The sequence below is a fragment of the Octodon degus genome, unplaced genomic scaffold (assembly GCF_000260255.1).
Source record: "Octodon degus isolate 3935 unplaced genomic scaffold, OctDeg1.0 scaffold00097, whole genome shotgun sequence".
Classification (NCBI taxonomy): domain Eukaryota; kingdom Metazoa; phylum Chordata; class Mammalia; order Rodentia; family Octodontidae; genus Octodon; species Octodon degus.
Window position 1 is genome coordinate 8,824,688 of NW_004524673.1, and position 20,104 is coordinate 8,844,791.

At 33.6% G+C, this 20,104-nt stretch overlaps 1 protein-coding gene and 1 pseudogene across 2 annotated transcripts in view; both read left to right on the forward strand.

Moving 5' to 3' along the window:
* Positions 1 to 20,104, forward strand: part of Pign (phosphatidylinositol glycan anchor biosynthesis class N) — a 150,650-nt gene that overhangs the window by 81,145 nt on the left and 49,401 nt on the right. For both annotated transcript variants that reach the window (XM_004638265.3, XM_023723157.1), the window contains exons 21-26: positions 965 to 1,073; positions 6,268 to 6,370; positions 10,701 to 10,803; positions 13,325 to 13,411; positions 18,635 to 18,690; positions 18,956 to 19,031. In XM_004638265.3, the coding sequence (XP_004638322.1) occupies positions 965 to 1,073; positions 6,268 to 6,370; positions 10,701 to 10,803; positions 13,325 to 13,411; positions 18,635 to 18,690; positions 18,956 to 19,031 (534 nt within the window). The remainder of the gene's footprint in view (positions 1 to 964; positions 1,074 to 6,267; positions 6,371 to 10,700; positions 10,804 to 13,324; positions 13,412 to 18,634; positions 18,691 to 18,955; positions 19,032 to 20,104) is intronic.
* Positions 4,692 to 4,799, forward strand: LOC111818613 (annotated as a pseudogene).

Below are 20,104 nucleotides of genomic sequence, written 5' to 3' on the forward strand. Positions count from 1 at the left end.
TCATAATTTATCACAGGAATGTGTCACTGGGGATTAAACCCAGGGAGGGGTATTCTACCACTGAGCTATGTCCCCAGGCCTTCTTATTTGTAGCTTGAGGTAGAGCCTGACTGAATTGTTAGACTGGTTTTAAATTTATGATCTTCCTGTCTCAGCCTCCCAGAGTCCTAGGATTACAAGAATGCACCATCATGCACAGCTGTTAGTTCACTATTTAAAAATGGCAATTGAGCCAGGGATGTAGCTCAGCAGCACAGTTCTGCCTGGCAAGCTTGTGAGTTTTATTCCAGGTACCAAAAAATAAACAATAAATGAATAATAATAAAGATGGCAATTGATCTCCTAGCTTGGATTAGCTAGATGTTTTTCTAAAAAACTAAACAGTAATAATTTTAGGTTGATGGATCATATGGAGTATGTTAAGGTTTTTCAACTCTGTTTAGTGTAAAGAGAAACAATACATAGATCAATACAATTACATTTAATCAAAGTGTTTATAAAAGAAATAGACCACCACCCTACACATTATAGTTTAGCAGCTTCTACACTAATTTATAAATATTCTGTGATGATTTATACTGTGTGTTCTCAGTGCCAGGCAAATATTTAGACCACAAAAATGCTTTGAATGAAAAATCAGTATAACTGTAGGGAGAGCTTGGGGTAAAAGCACAATAGCATATATACTAAACTATATACATTTTTCCCTCTTTGCTTCCATAATTTAAAAAACTTTTAACTTTTGCAACAAATACTATAAATAAGAACAGTGTGATAATGTATGCTCTCAGAATGCCTCCTGTCCTTTGCTTCATACAGAAATTCTGGCCAGAAGAGGGTGATCTTGTCCAATTGCAGTAGCACTTTAGCCATGTATTAGTTGTTCCCAGCATTTTCCTAAGTAGTTTTCAAATATACAGTCTTTTGTTACCTTTTTATTGACCTATTTTCTTTGTATTTTCAGATGATAAATATAGTGCTTTCCATGTATGTTGTGTACAGTACCAACAGTAGTCTACTCAAGAAAAAGGGATTACCTCTTGTGAACCAAATAGTGAGCTGGGCAACATTAGGTAAGCATCTATCCAAACCAAATGAAACCATTTATATCATATCAGTTATCTTAAAATGACCCCTATATGTCTGCATTATTGTTATTAAAATAAATAATTTTGTCGCAGAAAAATAATAGCTATTATTTCCATCTTGCTAGAATTTGACAAAAAGTAGATCTCTTGTGAGCATAAATGTGTAAATTAGAATTAATTGACAGAATATTTATTATTGAGGGCCAAGAAGATGGCTCAGTAGACTAAGCACTTGCCTGGCAAGAGCAAGGGCCTGAGTTCAATCCCCAGTTCTGCCAAAAAAAAAAAAAAAGAATATTTATTATCTGATAATAAGGTTGTGTTTTTATTAGCATCTGAGAAAAATTCAGAGTGACTCTGGAAAAGAGGATTTCATGACGATCATATGGTTAATTTTCATGTGAGTTCATATGTTTTCAATTTGTACACAGGAAGAAGACAATGGTTAAATTTTATTTCTCTTTTTGAAAGTAACATTGGTTATTCACCAGCACAGTACACATTTTATAGAGATTGTTAAGTATTTCAAAGTGTATTCCTCTATGAAATACCCTTATTTAAGAACATTGGAATGTATTTGTGATACAAACATGTAATTTAAGGACCTACGCTTTCTGTTCCAACTGGAAGACAGGAGCAAGCTATGAAGTCAAGATTTTTCATGTGAAAAATCTTTGTTATGTCTGTGAATGATGTGGCTTAGCATTTTTAATGATTTTTTCGTTATTACAATGGAAAAGATCTTTGAATGGAATTTCACTTTGAAAAAGTATTAAGAAACAGGAACATTCTCCCTAAGATTGATTTTAAAACCCAAGCTGACTTAAAAATACAACAGATAGCAGACATATATCTCCTAAATTTTTGGTTTTCCATTTTCCACACTTCTTAATCATTTATCGTTTAAGCAGAAATTATTATTGGGCAATAACAACTTACCTTTTTATACACATACATGTAATAATATATGTGTATATTTTTTCACTTTCAGTACATGTTCCATTTCATGAAGGGCATTCTATGAACCTCCTGTTCTTTTGAATTATCTTAATTATCAAAATTACTATTTATATTAATTCTATATAGATTACAGCAGTGACTACTTCATATTCAAAAATTATGTTTAGATTATAGTATGTTCTGGAAAGTTCTGTTTGCTGAAGTTAAATAGAACTTCAGCAAATAGAATGACCAAATTTTGGTCATCGTAGAGCTTATATTCTGCAAGGGTAGAGGAGGTAATATTTTAGTGTAGTAAGTAGATGTACTGGTATTTCATATGACATGTTTTGAAGTGCACAGAAAACTAAAATATTATGGCCATGAGATACAATATTAAAGGGAACTCTTTCTGTACCATGTAACTTCAGAAACTTCTGGTCATGCATAATTAGCAGATGAAATACATCATGCAGGTTGTGTGCATTTGCCAACCTCATAACCTTATGTCTTTGCAGTGTAGCCATGCTCAATTTCTTAGTCTTCTTAGTGACCTGTGAATAAATCACAACAAAGAAGACTATTTTAAAAAAGGAAAAGCAAACTTTGGGCACATATTCTATCTAATTTTATTAGTCAGTTCCTTTGGTTATTTGCCAACCAGAAAGTTGCAATATTATTGTATCTCATTTTTTTAAAAAAAAAAAATCTTAATTGTTTTAAGAATAATTAAGAATGAAAGAAGATGAAAAAGCAAGAAAAAAACGATGTATCTCATTTTTAAATTTCAAGATCAAGAAGTAGGACGAAAACTATAGAAAGCCATCCTTCACTGCTTGTGCTTATCCTTTAGCTCTGTACATATGTATGTGTATGCATAAAAGGTTTGAAATACTTGGTTACTTTTTTTTCTATTCAGTCATCCGTGTTTTAATTATTTCAAGTGACCTAGCAATGGCCTTTATGGTATTTTCCTTTCTTTGACTTTTAACATTTTAAAATTGTATAGCACCTCTGCCAGTAGATTTTTACCTAATTTTTGTTTTCTGATGTTTTCTTATCATTAAATTTAGGCTATAGCCAGGTTTAGTGGCACATGCTTATATACCCAAGTATTTGGGAGAAGGATTACAAATTCAAGGGCTGCCTGAAAGAACCTGTCTTAAAAAAAAAAAAAACACCAAAAAACTAAGGTTATTTTTTATTGGCCAAAATATTCTATGTATGTAACAATATAATGATATAATGATGTTATGTCCTTACAGTTAGATATAGAGGCAAATGATCTGTCCCTTATTAGTGATACTAATTTTGATTGCCCTACCAAGATGTTGTCCATTGTAGACTTGCTGGTCTTCTTCCCTCTAAGTAACTCTGGGGGAGATACACTTAAGTTGATAAGTGTCGTTTTTATCAAAATGCTCTTAAAATTTAGTATCCATCTATCTTATCCAACCTTTTCCTTATCTAATTAGTGGGCATGAAATGATGATTTTCCAATTTGGACATTCCCACTGCGTATATAAGAAGGCTCTGAACACCTAAGTGTAAACAAAAATTCTTTATGTCCTCTATTCATTTGTACACATTTCTATTTAATATTGATGTGGACTCATGAATTCCCATTTTTTGAAAGGTTTTTAATTCACTACTATGGGTAAACTTGGAAGAAGGATTCCTTTACTCTGTCTTATAATAGAATCTCCTCCCCTCAAAATTCTTTGACATTTTCCTCTTTTCTGGTATTAGAAAGATGTCTTAGGCTTACCTCATTATCCACTCTGTTTCAGCCTAAAACATCTTTTAATATGTATGTATATTTAATATATATGGCATGTGCACATAAACGTGTTCCATACACACCTTTAAGTATTTTAGAAATTATAACTTTACACTGATACCTCTAATTCTAGTTAGTCACAAAGTTTCTATTTTGCCTTCCTTCAATCCATATTTATATGTATATTTACATATGGAATGAAGGACTATGGTAACTATGGTCCTTGTAGTATTCCAGTGATAACCCTAAAAAATGGGTACATAAGTATATCAAAGGAATAAAAATCTTAGGATAAAGATATTGTAGGGATGCAATTCTTTGTAACCTCAGCCTGCAATGTTTTTTTTCTTTTTCTTTTTGTTTTTTCTTTTTTGGCAGAACCGGGGATTGAACTCAGGCCCTTGCGCTTGCCAGGGAAGCGCTTATTCTACTGAGCCATCTCCCTGACCCCAATAACTTTTTTTTTTTTTTGACAGAACCAGGGATTGAACTCAGACCCTTTCACTTGCCAGGGAAATGCTTGTTCTACTGAGCCATCTCCCCAGCCATCAGCCTGCAATTTTTAAAGTACCTTTATCTTTTAAGCTTTATCTCTGTTCTGTCATGTTATCTGCTGTTGTAATAGAACATATGTATATATTATGTAATATTTCCTGTGTTTTTTTTCTGTATTTGAAGTGTCCTGTATATTTATTGTTGTTTTGGAGGGAAGACAAGGAAATTGAGACTATTATTTTTCTCTAAATACATTAATGTCTCTTTTGGTTATATATTTTAAGTATGAAATGTCTTCTGTGGACTAGGCAGAGGGTACCTATGAAATGATGTGAGGCATTAAATAGTTAGCTTGTAGATAGATTTTCAGTATCTCCAAAGATCTTGACATCGCTTCTTGGCCTTTTGGCTAAGATCAAGTGTAGTATCTGTTCTTATCAGTTTAATATCTGATATGTCCTCTATCCAAAGATCTTGACTAAGTACTGATACACCATGGGCAAGCTATATGAGCATTTTTTTTTTCCTAACATGCTATGTGATACGCAAATGGGTAACTTTTACAAAACTGGTAATATTTTATGTTGCTTAGGATGGAAACTCTTAATCCTTCATTTGCACCTTATTAAACCTTTAGACAGAGATGAAACAAGGACAAAATATTCAGTTTTGCAGAATAGATCTCATTTGAACTGACAGAAATACAGCCTGGCAGCCTTAAATCTTGCAGAAACTTGACTTTCAATGAAATTGTTATGTTTAATTTAGGACATATTGATTAGTAGTAACAATAGCAGCTAACAGTTGCTATAAGGAGTATGTGTCAGGTACTGTCCTCAGCATTTTATAGGTAAAATTGTATTTAAATCATACAACTTCTGTATGCTATCCTTGTTTGACAGATGAGTAAGTTGCTCCTTAGGTCAACAAATTTACTCTACAATTAAGCAGTTGAATACTTAAGCAGGATTCTGCCCCAAATCTCCATACAAGGCACTAGGAAGATTAAGAAATTAAGTACATTTCAATTCAATTTTGGCTCACAGTTTATATATAGCAGTTCCCATCAATAGTCAGCTGACTTCAAGACAGTAGCATGGTAGAAGGCCATTGCAAAGGAGAAACAGTTCATTCCTGGTAGAAAACAGAAAAGGTAGCAAGTGACAAGCAACAATGGCAGACACGTTTCTATCTTTGTATACTATCCTGGATAACCACCTTTACGGCAGGTAGCACTGACACCCAAGATGGAGCAGCCTTAATCCTAGCATTCTACTGTGACACCAGTGTCCCGTCCTTGATCCCAGCCTTGCACATGCTACATCCAGCTGCCTCCAATAAAGCCCCACCTATGACCATGTAAGGTTTTGGGAGACATTTTAGGTATAAGCCATAACACTTTCCAAAAGAAACAAAGAAAAAATTTATGTAGTGGTGATCTACCCCCTTTCATCTGCCCTGCCTTGCCTCTATTGAGGTTGTATGCTTTTCATATTACAGCTGTCATGCCTCGTAAAGTCATCCCAATTTTCCAGGTAGCTCACTACAACTATCAATGTGTACGTTATAGTGGGAAACCGTGGAGAGTAGGGAATTGGGGAAAATCGCTTTCTAGGGAGTAGATTGTCTCTGGACAAGATATAAATACCTAATTAAAAGATAATTTGCTAAATTTTGAGTAATATGTATTTTTCATTGCAAAATAAGAAATTAATTTAGGAGTTAATATTGCTGCAGTGATCTAGTCTGAATATATACTGAGAAAATTTGAGTTATTTAACCCAATATAGTTCAAACAATAAAATAAAATTCTAATTAAACATGCAAAGTTTCTGATTTCTTACAAAATTTACAAGGGCAAATATAGACTTATGTAAAGGTAACACAAATATTAAATGCCATAAATGACAATTGATTATCTAGAGCCTCTAAACTCACATTGTTTGTACCCTTGCTTTATTTCAGCTTCTTCCTTGATTGTGCCACTGCTGAGTTCTCCAGTTCTCTTCCAGCGATTGTTTAGCATACTTCTATCCTTGATGTCAACTTATTTACTTCTAAGCACAGGGTATACACTTTTTAACAAGTTTTATTTTGTAGTAACAATCTTAAATAATGTATTGACATTTTCTCTATTACTATGGAAATGAATCTTGAGGGATAAAGTAAAAGTAGTTGTACTTTGTATGCAACTTACTCTTTTGTTTCCTTGTTATTATTATTAATAATAATTTCGGAACCGGGGATTGAATTCCGGCCCTTGCACTTGCCAGGGAAGTGCTTATTCTACAGAGCCATCTCCCCAGCCCCTCTTTTTATTATTTTAATACTATTTTCCAATTGTCTTCATCTTTCTGCTTATTTACTAAATGCTAAAATTCATTTAACTCCTAATTCTGATAGATTGTAAGAGAGTTTCAAATCTTAAAAAATTAAAGAGATTTTCAGTTTTGTTGCTTTTTTTTTTTAATGTGTAGTAAGATGTCTCCAAGGTCTCACTACACAGATCGGACTCATAGTGATTCTTCTGTTTTTCAGCCTCCTAAACGCTGGGATTACAGGCAGGCGCCACCATGCCCAGTCTCAGTCTCAGTCTCAGTCTCAGCATTCCCCCAGGGTTGGGCCGGCACTGTGGGCCAGGAATCAAACTTCTGGCTCCTGCGTCTGCCTAACCTCTAAATTATAAAGCAATAGACATATTCAGGGCCAGCAAGATAGCTCAGCAGTCTCAAGCAACTGCTTAGGCAAGTTTAGGCAAGCACTTAGGGACCAGGGTTCAATCCCTGGCACCACATGTCGCACCCACCCTATCCCATGGGCCAAGCCAGCTACAAAAAAATATTCGAAGGACTGAAAAGTACATTAAAAAATATAAGCAAACCTGAATATAGATACGGTTTGCTGGATTAGAAATGAACAAAGGAAGAAAAAAAGAATGATAATTATGATTTAAATATTAGTGAATTATTAGTTTAATAATAAACTATTAATAATATTATTAAACTAATATTATTTAATAATATATATTTATTTCACTCATATTTAAACCATGACTATCATTCTTTTTTTCTTCTCTTGTTCATTTCTAATCCAGCAAACCATATTATTTCACTCATAAATAATAGTGAAATATTTAAATATTTAAACTATATAACTGAACTTGGAAAATCATAATGTTTTACATCATCAGTTTAATGGTCAGAAAAGTTGCTGAAGTTGATTTTCATAAATATGTTCAATTTATTTTGAGAAAATACGAAAAAGAAAGTTTATGCCTAAAATTGGAATATTAATACTGAATATGAACTTCTTAGTGAATGTACAGATAAATTAGTCAACATCCGAATCTGTTTATGATTTTTTTTTTTTTTTTTTTTTTTGCCGTACTAAGGATTGAACTCAGGACCTTGTGCTCTTTTGGCAGGCACTTATTCTACTGAGCTATCTTCCCAGCCCTGAACCTATCTTTATAAAAAATCAAAAGGATGTATTAAAACAGCACAATCTAATCATTTAAGTTAGTACATTTTTTTTTCATTGTCAGATCAGTTTTACAAGACATAATCCACCTGTTATAGTTTAGCATCACTTTTGGATAATCTAAAGGTTTGTCTATATAAATTAGTGAATATTCAGAAATACAGGATATTTAAAGAAGTACAGCTTTGTCATAGAAACATAGTAATAGTAATTCTAAATTCTAACAATGCATCCTGATTTAATGAAACAAGATTCCTTTTTAATTGGCACTTGTTTTATGCAAGTGAAGGCTATTCTAATACTTACAAATGGTTTATTCTCTTAAGTTAAACATTGCCCTTTGAAATTTTGTTTTTTATCCCACAGCAAAGGGATGCCTTTTTAAATGCTTTTTGAGCCCTGTTCAATTTACACAGGAACCAACAGATCTTGTTTAATAGGGTCTCATTTAGTGCCTTCAAGCCCATGCTATTTTATTGATATTTTGATTTATTAAGTCAGATTTGTAGACATTGTATGAAATAGTCTCTAGTCCCACGGGAATATTGTCTCTATCTGGTTTAAATATATATTTTACAAAAGAAACTGATTAAGTATATAGTTCTTTGAAAGGAGATAAATCTGTAACACTATGTGTGGAATTATAGAATTTGTGTTTTTAAGGCGGCAACCTAGCGCAGCGATTTCCGCGCCGGGCTCTAGAATTTGTGTTTTTATAACTTAGGCAAAAAATACCTTCATATATAACTGTAAATATCTTAGAAATCATGGTCTTCTTTTGCTTAGAGAATGCACCTTCTGTTTTAATCTATAGTTGCTTTTCCTTTTCCATATCTAGCATCCTTAAGCACATGACACATAAAGAAATTTACTAATAATATGATAATGCAGGCATACAGTAGAGTTACAAATTGCTATAAAGTGAGGACTTTGTTTTGCCATGGTAGATAACTAAAATGGAACAATTATATATTGTGGGTAGAGTTATCAATTATGTGATATAAAGAGTGAGTAGAGTTTGAGTAGCTTGATGCTGTCATGTTCTCGTGGAAGTTGAACTGAATTTAATTACTTAATTAATTTAGTACAGGGTTTGCTATACAGCTCAGACTCAGTAGTGATCCTCTTGTCTCAGCCTCCCCAGCACTGGGATTATAGGTGTGGACCACCGTGCCTGGTTTCTGTGTCTGGCACTGTGCACCCAGGGTTCTGGGGCTGATACGGCAGCTGGTGCTGGGGATCAAATTCGGGTCCTTGCCCTTGACATCTTCCTGGCCCTGAACTAAATTTTAAAGAAAGACCAGCAAAATTGTTTTTCAATTCTTTTTGGAAAATAAGGATAAGGAACAAAACTTTTTATCTTTACCTGCTGATGTTCTAATATATTTCCTTCTGCTCTGAGTATATATCTGTTTAACATAGAATTAATAGTACTTGTACTATTTTGTATTTTTTTTCCACTTAAACTTATTTTTGAAGCACTTTTGGAAGTAGATCATAGACTTCCTAGCCACTATTTTAATAGATATTATTTCCTTTTGTGATTGTACGTTGATTTACTTAGCCATTCCTTTCTCTCTAATCATTTCATTTCTGTCTTTTGTTATCATAAATAATAGTTTGAAATATATTTTTAAGCATAAACTTTTTATGTAGTTTAAGTGTTTTGTTTAATTCTCAGAATAATTTAGGTGGGCTATGGGGTAAGAACTTTTTTAACAACTATATCACTTTATATAATATTGCCAGGAAAGCACATTCCTGGGTACTATTTTGTCATATCCTGAACAATATTGATATTTGATATTAATATTGAACAGTATTGATATTTTCACTTTCAAACAATATCAGACTCTTTTAATAGACTAAAAATGATACTGCTGTCGTAGTTTCTGTATTTATATTTTTCTCTTGTTTAGTAAAGATATCTTCTCCTGTATGTTTTATCTGTTTATATTCTTGAGCATTCTGAATCTCAGTAACTAATTGGTATATGTGTTCCCAGACTGATATTCCTGCCCAGTCTCTGGTGTCTTAGTTTTATAATTGTTGTATATTTTTGTGAGGTTTTTTTCCCAGTGTTGGAGTTAAACCCAGGGTCTTGTTGTTTTCTCATGTTTAGAAAATAGTGTCAGATGACTTAGAGATCAGTAGTTGAGAAAGTCAAAAGAGAAATGAAGTTTAATTTTTTCTTTTTTTAAATGTAACTTTATGTTAGTAACAATTGGAAATACTACTTAGGAATAGTAGCTCACATCTATACTCTCAGCATTCAGGAGGCTGAGACAGATGGATCACAAATTTGAGTTCTGCTTGGAAATTTAACAACTTCAAGGTCAGCCTAGGCTACATACTGAGACGCCCTGAGCTCTGCCCTCCCTACATTGGCCCCCAATTTTTTTGCACTGGACCTGTTATGGTAACTAGACAATTTTCAAAGATTTTATAATCTAATGTGATTAAAACAGTATGATAATTGCAAGCAGGTGCAGGCACTGGGGGTTCGATCCCCGGGCCTGCTGTGCTGGCCATGCCCCTGGGGCACGCTGAGATGGCAATTGAGACTGGGTGTGGTGGCGTACCCTCCCAATCCCAACTCTTGGGAGGCTGTAAACAGGTGGATCACTATGAGTCCGATCTAGCAGTGAGACACTGAAGACCCTGTAGACTGTTCTCTAAAAAAATACAAAAAAAAGAAAAATAGTATGATAAGTACAGTATTGTAGCATCAACATTTTTAATATTGATAAATATGACAAATATGTATTATTAATGTTTTGATTTCTGTATCAGTTATTGATAAGATCAAATATATTTTCATGTGTTTATTGGCCCCTCTCATTGTAAATTTGTATTGTTATTAATGTTTGTTTTTCTTTTCATTTCTGTTCTCCCTTTCCCCACTTCCCACTTCTTAGGTATGAAGCTCTCTTTCCATTAGTTTTGTCATGTTTGATGTTTATTTGGATATACATGGAACAAGAAACACTACAACGATCTGGTATTTTCTCTAAACAGAAGGTAGCTTGTCAAAATCATTGTGGTTGAAAATACTAAAATATTTTCTGAACTGTAAAGAAGTTGAAATGTTACTTCATCAAAAAATCAACTTAAATGTTTTTAACATTTAAAGAAAATTTAATTTAGCATTTAATAAATTTTATTTGACATTAGTAAAAGTCAACCAGTGTTAAAGTATGATCTTACAGTTTTATAGGCAATATATAGTTGGGTTTTTCTTAGTAATTACTTAAGAATCACTGACATAAAAAAGCATCAATATAAGTGAATGAATGGAAGAGGAAAGAGTGTCCTTAATCTTACTTTCCTCTGTCATCATAGCCAGTTTTTTTTTCTGTCAGTTTTAGTCAGAGAAATATTGTTGTCAAAGGAACATAAGAGTGACATGTAAATTCCCACGGTGGTTTTTCTGATTACCCTAACCCAAAATGTTTTTATAAGCTGTAAATAAAATATACCATGAATATTTACATTTTTAAGATTTATTACAATAAAAGATACACTGTCATTAATCCCCTTAAAGTATTCCCCCTCACTTCGAACACAGCCCATTGTGCTTACCATTTTCTGAAGTAGTTCTGGAAGTCGTCTTTTGTGAGAGTCTTTACAGATTGTGATTTTAAAAAATTATAGTGAATACTGCTGCCAAAAATGCCATCCAAAGAAAAGGTGAAAACATTGTGGTATGTACTCATCTACTTTATTCTTCCAGTCTGGCACCATGAGACCTCTGGGTCTTCTACAAAGTTAAAATGACCAAGAAGAGCAAACGTTTTGATTTGAGGTAGCAATAGCATAACTTAAAACACTCATGAAAGAGGACTTCTAAAACTGCTGCAGAAAGGGACAAGAACAGTGGAATAAGTGTTCAAAGCAAGATACAGTATTTTGAAGAGAATTGATGATGATGTCTTTTACTGTAATAAGAGGGTTTTCTTTTTCATTCATTTATTTTTATTTATTTATGTTTATTTTTATATATTTGGTATAGGGTCTACAGGGTCTCACTACATAGATCAGACTCGTAGTAATTCTCTTGTTTTTAGCTTCCCAAATCATAGGATTACAGGCATGTGCCACCACTCCCATCTCAGTCACTGTCTCAGTGCGTCCCAGAGGCAGGGCTGGCACAGCATCCTGGGGATCGAACCCCAGCCAGTGGGTTCTGCCTAACCAGATGCTTTAGTCTGCTCAGCTATCTGGCTGACCCTAAACATCCTATTTTTAGCTCATACCTTTTACTCTGTCATCTTAGTGATTATGGAGTGTTTATGCAACACAGAATACTTATGATTAGCTAACAACCCACCAAAGTTTCTGTTAATTTTTATTTTTATTAGTATATGTTTGTATACATAATGATTACATTCATCACGGGGAGTTGATACATGTATATAGCACACCTTCATTATTGTTATGTCTCCTTCCATTCTCCTCCCTCTCCCGCCAGCAAAATTTTAAAGACAGCTTTATTATCATGCTGAGTTAAACTGATATATCTTGTGTTCTTTAGAATTAAAGGTATAGAGAATTTGGTATAAGTATTTACAACTCTGTTGAGGCCAGGTTAATGTATACATATTGCAGAAAATCACTTTCATAGTTGATTCATTCTTAACTGCCTCCAGTTAGGATTACTGAAAGGAACTGATAATTCAGAATAATTATAATAAAAGGACCTTACTGAAGTATAGTGAATAGCTACTGGTTTTTAACTTTCAGTCCTGCAATACTAAAACAGTACACAAAGACAAATTTTTTGATCAGATTAATGTAAATGTTCATAAACTATCCCTAATATTATATATTTCATGAGACCTCAGTCATTGTGCCCTATTTAAGATTATTTTTTAAGCTGAAATCAAATCTGTTTTTCTTCTAGGAAAGATTATTAAAGCACCTTAACAGCTTAACTGGAAAATTGTACAGGGAGATGGATGGTCGTGGTGGTGGTGGGGTCTTCCTTTAAATTCACCCTTTAACATTCTTTCTTGTCGTTATGAGGATTTAAGCAAGAGTACATCTCTCTGGTTGTAATTGACAGCTATTTTACCAAAGAAAGAAGTATTTTGCTTTGCTAGTGAAAAATGAAGTTTGTCTGCAAATAGAAGTAACAGAATAGAGAAAGTTTTACCGTATCTTTTAATATTATACCATACCTGCATTTAAGAAACTCAGGATGCTTCCTGGGAAATCAAGTTTGTTTTGTTTTGTTTTGTTTTGTGAAGGGAATTATACAGGAATTTAAAAATAAAGTATTTATGACAGGAAAAGACTCAGTTCTCATTTTTATTACACATGTTCTAACACTACAGCTCTGTGTAGTATGTTATTCAACACATATTTTCCTTTTGAAAGATTTTAATAAAGCATAGTTAAGATATAAAAACATTTATTGATGATTTTTGTGGCCTGGTAGCACATGTTAACAGCCATGTTAACAGCCTTTATAAGTTTAACTTTGAGTAGAGATGTAAGCCAACTGATACTGTGAACTAATAGTGTTTCTTCTCCCTTACAGCTCACCAGTGTCCAGTTCTCCTACAATACTGACATATCTCAGTTTCGACAGCTATATCTGGATGACATCCGTAGGGCTTTTTTCCTTGTATCCTTTGTTGGGACTTTTGTTTTAACTGCAAAATCACATTTATTAAAGGTAGAAGATATGGAAAGTGTTTCTGCTTGTTACTTATTAGTGATATTACATTAGAGGCCATTTAATTCTTCTTTTAACTATAGTTTTTTATGTAAATTCACATTTAAAGGTTTTTTAATGTTTAATTTTATTTGTCTTTGTTTTCTATGTTGGATCATTTCTATTCCCATGTTTTCAAGGTTAATGGAATTGAATTAGGATCAATGAATTAACACATATGTTAACATTTGACTGATTATCTTTCACAAAGAATAATGCAGTTCATTGAAGACAGATTAGGTTTTTCATAAACTAGTCTGTGAAAAATTGAATAGTTACATCCAAAAATTAAAAAGAACTTTCACCTATATCTTTCACCCTATATGAAAGTAAGTTCAGACTAGATTGTTATATCCTAATGTAAAAACTTAAAATTGTAAACCTTCATGAAGAGCACATTGTGAACTTAGATTTGTCAAAGATTTTTTTTTTTTTTTTTTTCGGAAGCGGGGATTGAACTCAGGCCCTTGAGCTTGCCAGGGAAGCGCTTATTCCACTGAGCCATCTCCCTGGCCCTAGATTTTTAAAATTTAATGATTAAATCATAATTCATAAAGGACCAATTGATAAATTGGTCCACCCTATCCACCTCTATTTCCCTCGCTCTCTCCTTCTCCCTTTCCATTTTCCTCTTTCTCCATGGGGTCTCACACATGCTATGCAAGTACTGCTTTAGCATTGAGCTGTACCTCTAATCAGCTAAAATAAGTCATCTTGTATATGTAATGAATCACAAACTATATGCAGCAAAAACAAACACAGCTGATAAGACATATAGAAAAATGGAATTGTTATAGGCATCAATATCTCTCAACAGAGAGCAATAAAATAGACATTGGTTTAAAAATTCATAAATATCTGTTAGAGTACTTATATGTACAGTACAAAAGAGATAGATGGAAAGATAGAGGAAAGGGTGAGAATATAAAGCAAATTAAGATGTATTAGGTACATATAGTAATTCCACAAGGTGAATGTAATCATTGTGCAATGAAACATTTACTAAACCAAAAAAAAAGAATCACTGAACTCAATAATAAAAACTCAACATTTCAGTGTCTATTTTACCTGTACATATAAATAAATCGAAATAATTTATTGGAAATACACTTAAAATGATGTCATTAGGTGAATTCAAATTGAAAATCACAGTAACATACTGTTACATACCTCTGAGAATGGTGGTAATTAAATTGATTGACTATACCATGTATTTTGAGGATATGGTGAACCTGAAAATTTCATAGGCTGCTGGTGGAAATACAAAATACTATAAACACATTGGAAAATATTTTATAGTTTCTGAAAGATTTCGACATATACCTACTACATTAGTTGGCTATTCTACGCCTAGATACTCAAGGGACAGAGTATATTCCCACGCAATTTTTAAGTTTTTTTAACTATATACTTTACTACGTAAAGAATGATTTAAGACTGGGCATGGTAGCATGAGCCTGTTATCCCAGCTCTTGGGAGGCTGTAAACAGGAGGATCACTACAAGTCCCATCTATCAGTGAGACCCTGAACACCCTGTAGACCCTTCCCTAAAATACAAAAAAAACAAAAAAAAAAAAAAAGATTAATAAGTGTGTGGGCACATTACCATTCAAGATATCAATGAGTAAGATGTTATCACATATGCATATATTTTTTAAAAATTCAGCCATTAGAACTAAAGCTGAAATCTTCTGGCTAGTTTTAAGAGATTCATAATAAGGTATTGCTTTTAGAATTTAACTTGTCAAGCTTTATTGAGGAATAATTGACAAAAATTACATATTTAAAAGACAGGACTTGAACTCATAGTTAAACCCTGCAAAATGATCACCATAAACTAATATATCCCTTGCCTCACATAAGTTTTGTTCTTTTCTTCTTTTCTCTTTCAAAAATATTTAAGAGCAACTCTTGGCAAATTTCAAGTAGACAATATATTATTAGTAACTATAGCCACCTTGGGGGCCTGCTGGTTAGCTGAGTCATTTAAACCTATGCTCAAACAGTAATGCAAATGCAGTCAGGCACAGGACACTGTGGTTTAAATCCCCACTCCACCTGCCTTACCTACCAGACCTGCCCTTAAGGCAAGCTGAGCCAGAAAAAAAAAAAAAAAAAACTATAGCCACCTTGCTGTACGTTAGATCTCCAGACCTTAGATAACTGAAACTTTGTACCTTTTGATACCATTTTCCTGTTTTCCCCTTCTCTCAGCCCCTGCCAACCATGATTCTATTCTCTAAAATTTATTATTGTAGTTTCTACATATTAGTAAGATCATAACAGTATTTCTTTCTTGCATCTGATTTATTGCACTTAGAGCCACATCCTGCGTGTAATGCATGTTTTCACATTACTTAAGCAAAATAGAATTCTATCATAAATGTAGGTGTTTTCTTTGTCCATTCATCTGTCATTGAACATTTAGATTCTTTGTATGTTTTGACTGTTGTGAGTAATGCTCTAGTGAGTGTTAAAGTGCAGCTATCAAGATACTGATTTCTTCAAGATACTGGTTTCATTTCCTTTGACTATACAGCCAAAAGTGGGTTTGCTTCATCATGTGGTAGTTCTGATTTTAAATTAGCTTTCCAAAATGACCGTGGCAGTTTGAGAGAGACAGACATTAGGGATTGAACCCAGGACCTCATTTATGTTAGGCAAGTGCTCTACCACTAAGCTGCATCTGGAACTCCCCAGCCCCCCTTTTTTTTTACCTTCTGTAATTTCAGTACAAGCTCTTCCTGCATTGCTCAGGCTGGCCTTGAATTTGTGATCATCCTATCTCAGCCTTACAAGTAGCTGGGATTATAGGCATATGCCATCATCCCAAGGCTATGGCTCTACCAATTTATATTCTGTTTTCCCCATATCCCTGTTAGTTTTATCTTTCATCTTTTTAGTATAACCATTCCAGCAGTTGTGAGGTAATACGTCATTGTGATTTTAATTTTCACTTCTCTGATTATCAGTGATGAGAATTTTAAATATACCTGTTGAGCATTTTTTGTCTTCTTTTGAGAAAAGACTGTTCATCTCCTTTGACAGTTTTTAAATTGAAGCACTTAGATTTTTTTTTCAACCTGTAGGAGTTCTTTATAGTTTTTGGATATTAATCGCTTATAAATTCAGAAGCATTTCCTTTGAACTTACAGTGCACAGGGTTTGAGTCTTTTAGGCCTAGGAAAGTAAGTATTCTTATTATCTCCTTTTTGCCTCTCAATTTTACTTTTTCTTTTCACAAGATCTCACTCATACAGTATTACAAAACAAAAAGCCTTTTGGCTCCAAACTCTGCATTTCCCCTCAATAATTACATTTTGTCCTTTATATTTGCTACCACAACTCTTGAAAGATAATTCTTTACTTGTTGCCATTATTTCATCCTTATTTATAAGCTATATTCACAAACCTAGAACAGTGCCTGGCACATAGTTGTGCTGTGTCAATGTTTGTCAGAAACTATTGAATAGTCTGCAGTGGTGTCCTGTGCACATCTAATCAATACTTGACCACACTGTAACATGTAATTCTATTGATTTTCCTCTTCTTACCCCTTAACTTAGGAATCCTATACAAGTTTTCTATATTGTCTCTGTTCTCTAAAACCTCTTCCATTGCCTAATCTTGGTGTTTTTCTCTAAGCTTCACCATCTTTTCTAACTGCCACCCTTTCCTCCAGCATTAACAGAAACCTCTATGCAGACAACTCTTGAGACAACTTCTCCAGCATTGGCCTCTCTCCTAGCCTCAAAATCTAGCTATATGGCCAGCATTTCCTGGACACCACCACATATGTCCCGAACTATCTCTCAAAGCCTCCCTTCCTCTCTTTTACCCTCTCCTCTCTTTTTCTGTTCTTCTCCTTTAATGGTTTTACCATGTTCTCAGTTACTCAGACCTGTAAACTTATCCTAATAAACTTCCTTATCCACTTACAGTTCTATGGGCTTTCTTTGTTCTCTATATGTTCACTGTCACTAACCAGTTCAGACCTCCTTTTTTTTTTTTTTTTTTTTTTTTGGTGGTACCATGGATTGAACTCAAGACCCTGCACTTGCCAGGCAAGCGCTTATTCTACTGAGTCTCCCCAGCCTATCCTCCTTGTCTCTGATATGAACTACTGAATTAGTTCCTTAATTGGATCTTTTGCCTTCAACTGTTTATCTCCCTAGTCTCCATATCATAGATTGGTATTTCTTGATATTACCTTCAAACTATATTGGTTGCTTCATCTTTTATTGTATCCCTCAATAAACTTTAAGCTCCTATCATATATATTTACTGTTTCATGAATATGTCATTAATTTTTCATCATTTCTTTACTGATCTTAGAATACTTCAAGATTGTTATTTTTGTATTCTGAGTGCTTCACTCTGTCTCTGATATCTAATAGAAAATAAATGTGATTGATCAAATAATTAAGTAAATCAATATATGAATATATGTAAGACTCTCAACTCAGATGCCACTTTTTTTTAACCAACAATTATCATAACATATACTACTTCAGGGTTTTCTACCACGTGCATGTATATATATAGTACAGTGATGAACATTTATTGAGTCCTTTCAGTAGACCGCACACTATTTTCAGTACTTTACTGGCAATAGGAATTTGGGCACTATCAGATTAATATTGATTTTTAATTGCTATTCTAATATAAATCTAAGAAATGTTAGAAAGATACTCAACATTTTTTGTCTCACTCTCTACTAAATTTTTCCAAAAGGGGGTATCTCATTTTCTGAGTGTTTTGCAAAACCTAGCATGGGGTACCCACATAACAGGTACACAGTAAGCCTGTGTGAACTAAAATTAAAACTATCTTGTAAGTCATCATTCTTTTTTCTAAAGAGTTATTATCAATTAACTATAGACGTGGTCCAACCTGTTTGTTTTCAGGAAATGTAAACCTTCGCAAATTACTAGTAGCCAAGTGAAGATGGCTTCCCTTGTCTCAGAGTATTCAATGTATTTTTCTTTAATTGCTCCTTTCAAAGTGCATTTGTAGTTGAATGCTCAAGAAAAGCAACTTATCCTCATGGTAGAATTGCCTTGTCTTTTCTAAATGAAAAAGAAGTTAGTATAACTTTGGACCAGCTTTTGCATTTCTTTAACTCTATTTAGGTCTTCTTCTTAGTGACAGCATTTTTTGGAACTGGAAATATAGCTTCTATTAACAGGTAATTTTAAATGAAAACAATATATATATGTATTTCAAGTACCTTGTTATTTATACTGAATGATATATTTTGGAGGTTGGTATGTATTGTCACACATGTTATTTTAATAGCTTCATGATATTCTCTTGATGTGATGTATGCTTGTGTAAGAGTAAGATTTGTATAAGAGTAGATTTCAGAGAATTAAACATACTTTTAGTAGAACTATCTCTAAAAGTTACATTATGAATTCTAAAATTCTTTTCTTTATGTTATGATTCCCTAGCTTTGATCTTGCCTCTGTCTACTGCTTTCTGACTGTATTTAGTCCTTTTATGATGGGAGCCTTGATGATGTGGAAGGTTAGTTTTCTTATTTTGTTATTTGTATCAAGATTAAGATAATGAATTCATTGCAGTTTAAGATTATGTAGCATATGTCATTAAGATTTTTTTTTTTTTTTTTTTTTTTTTGCCGAACTGGGGATTGAACTCAGGCCCTTGCACTTTCCAGGGAAGCACTTATTCCACTGAGCCATCTACCTGGCCCCTGACATTAAGATTAAAAACCATTGTGACAGAGTTAAATGGTAGTGGAAAAAAATATGTTTCAGACATTCACCACTGCTGACTTGGAAGCAGAATCTTCTTGCACTTGCTTACAAATACAGTTAATCTTTTTGCCTTACTTTTGAGGTTGTTTGTTTTCAAAAGAGTGAGGATTTCATGTTAGTTCCAGAAAGTCTTATAGAGGTAATTAAAACCTGTATAAGTCCTGTGATGAAAACTGCAGTGCTGCTAAATTTCTAAAGCTCTCTGTACCCATTGTTCCCACCCACAGAACTGCAAACGTTTTTTAATGCATGTACCTAGACTTGATCTGTCCTTTCAACAGATGTGTCATTGAGTGCTCCGGTCATCAGTATTAGAGGAGGAGCCCTGTGCTGCATGCAGCTCTTTCCTGTCCATGTCCATTCATTAGTATGACAGGTACACTAGCTAGGAACTAACAGTACAGAAATAATGACATACTATTAGCTTTCTGGGGGTATCAGTTCTTAAGAATTGACAGAATGGATAATTCACATTCTATCACTCCTTCTCTAGGATCATTGCACTTATGTTGTTCTCTTTACCACATTTTCTCTACTACATACAGTACCTGGCATATTGTATGCAGTTATTATGTACTTATTTAAATAGAGTAACACTAGGCTAAAATCTCATTACCTTTGCATAGATCATGTAATATTGTTAAATGTATATATTTTCTGTTAATGGGAGTTTTGTTATTGCACTAATGTTACTATTTTGTGTTTCACTACTAATTAAAATATGCATTGAACAAGTGTTAAAAAGATGTTGGATGGGGGGCTGGAGAGATGGCTCAGTGGTCTAAAGCACCTACTTAGAACAAGCTTAGCAAAAGCATCAGG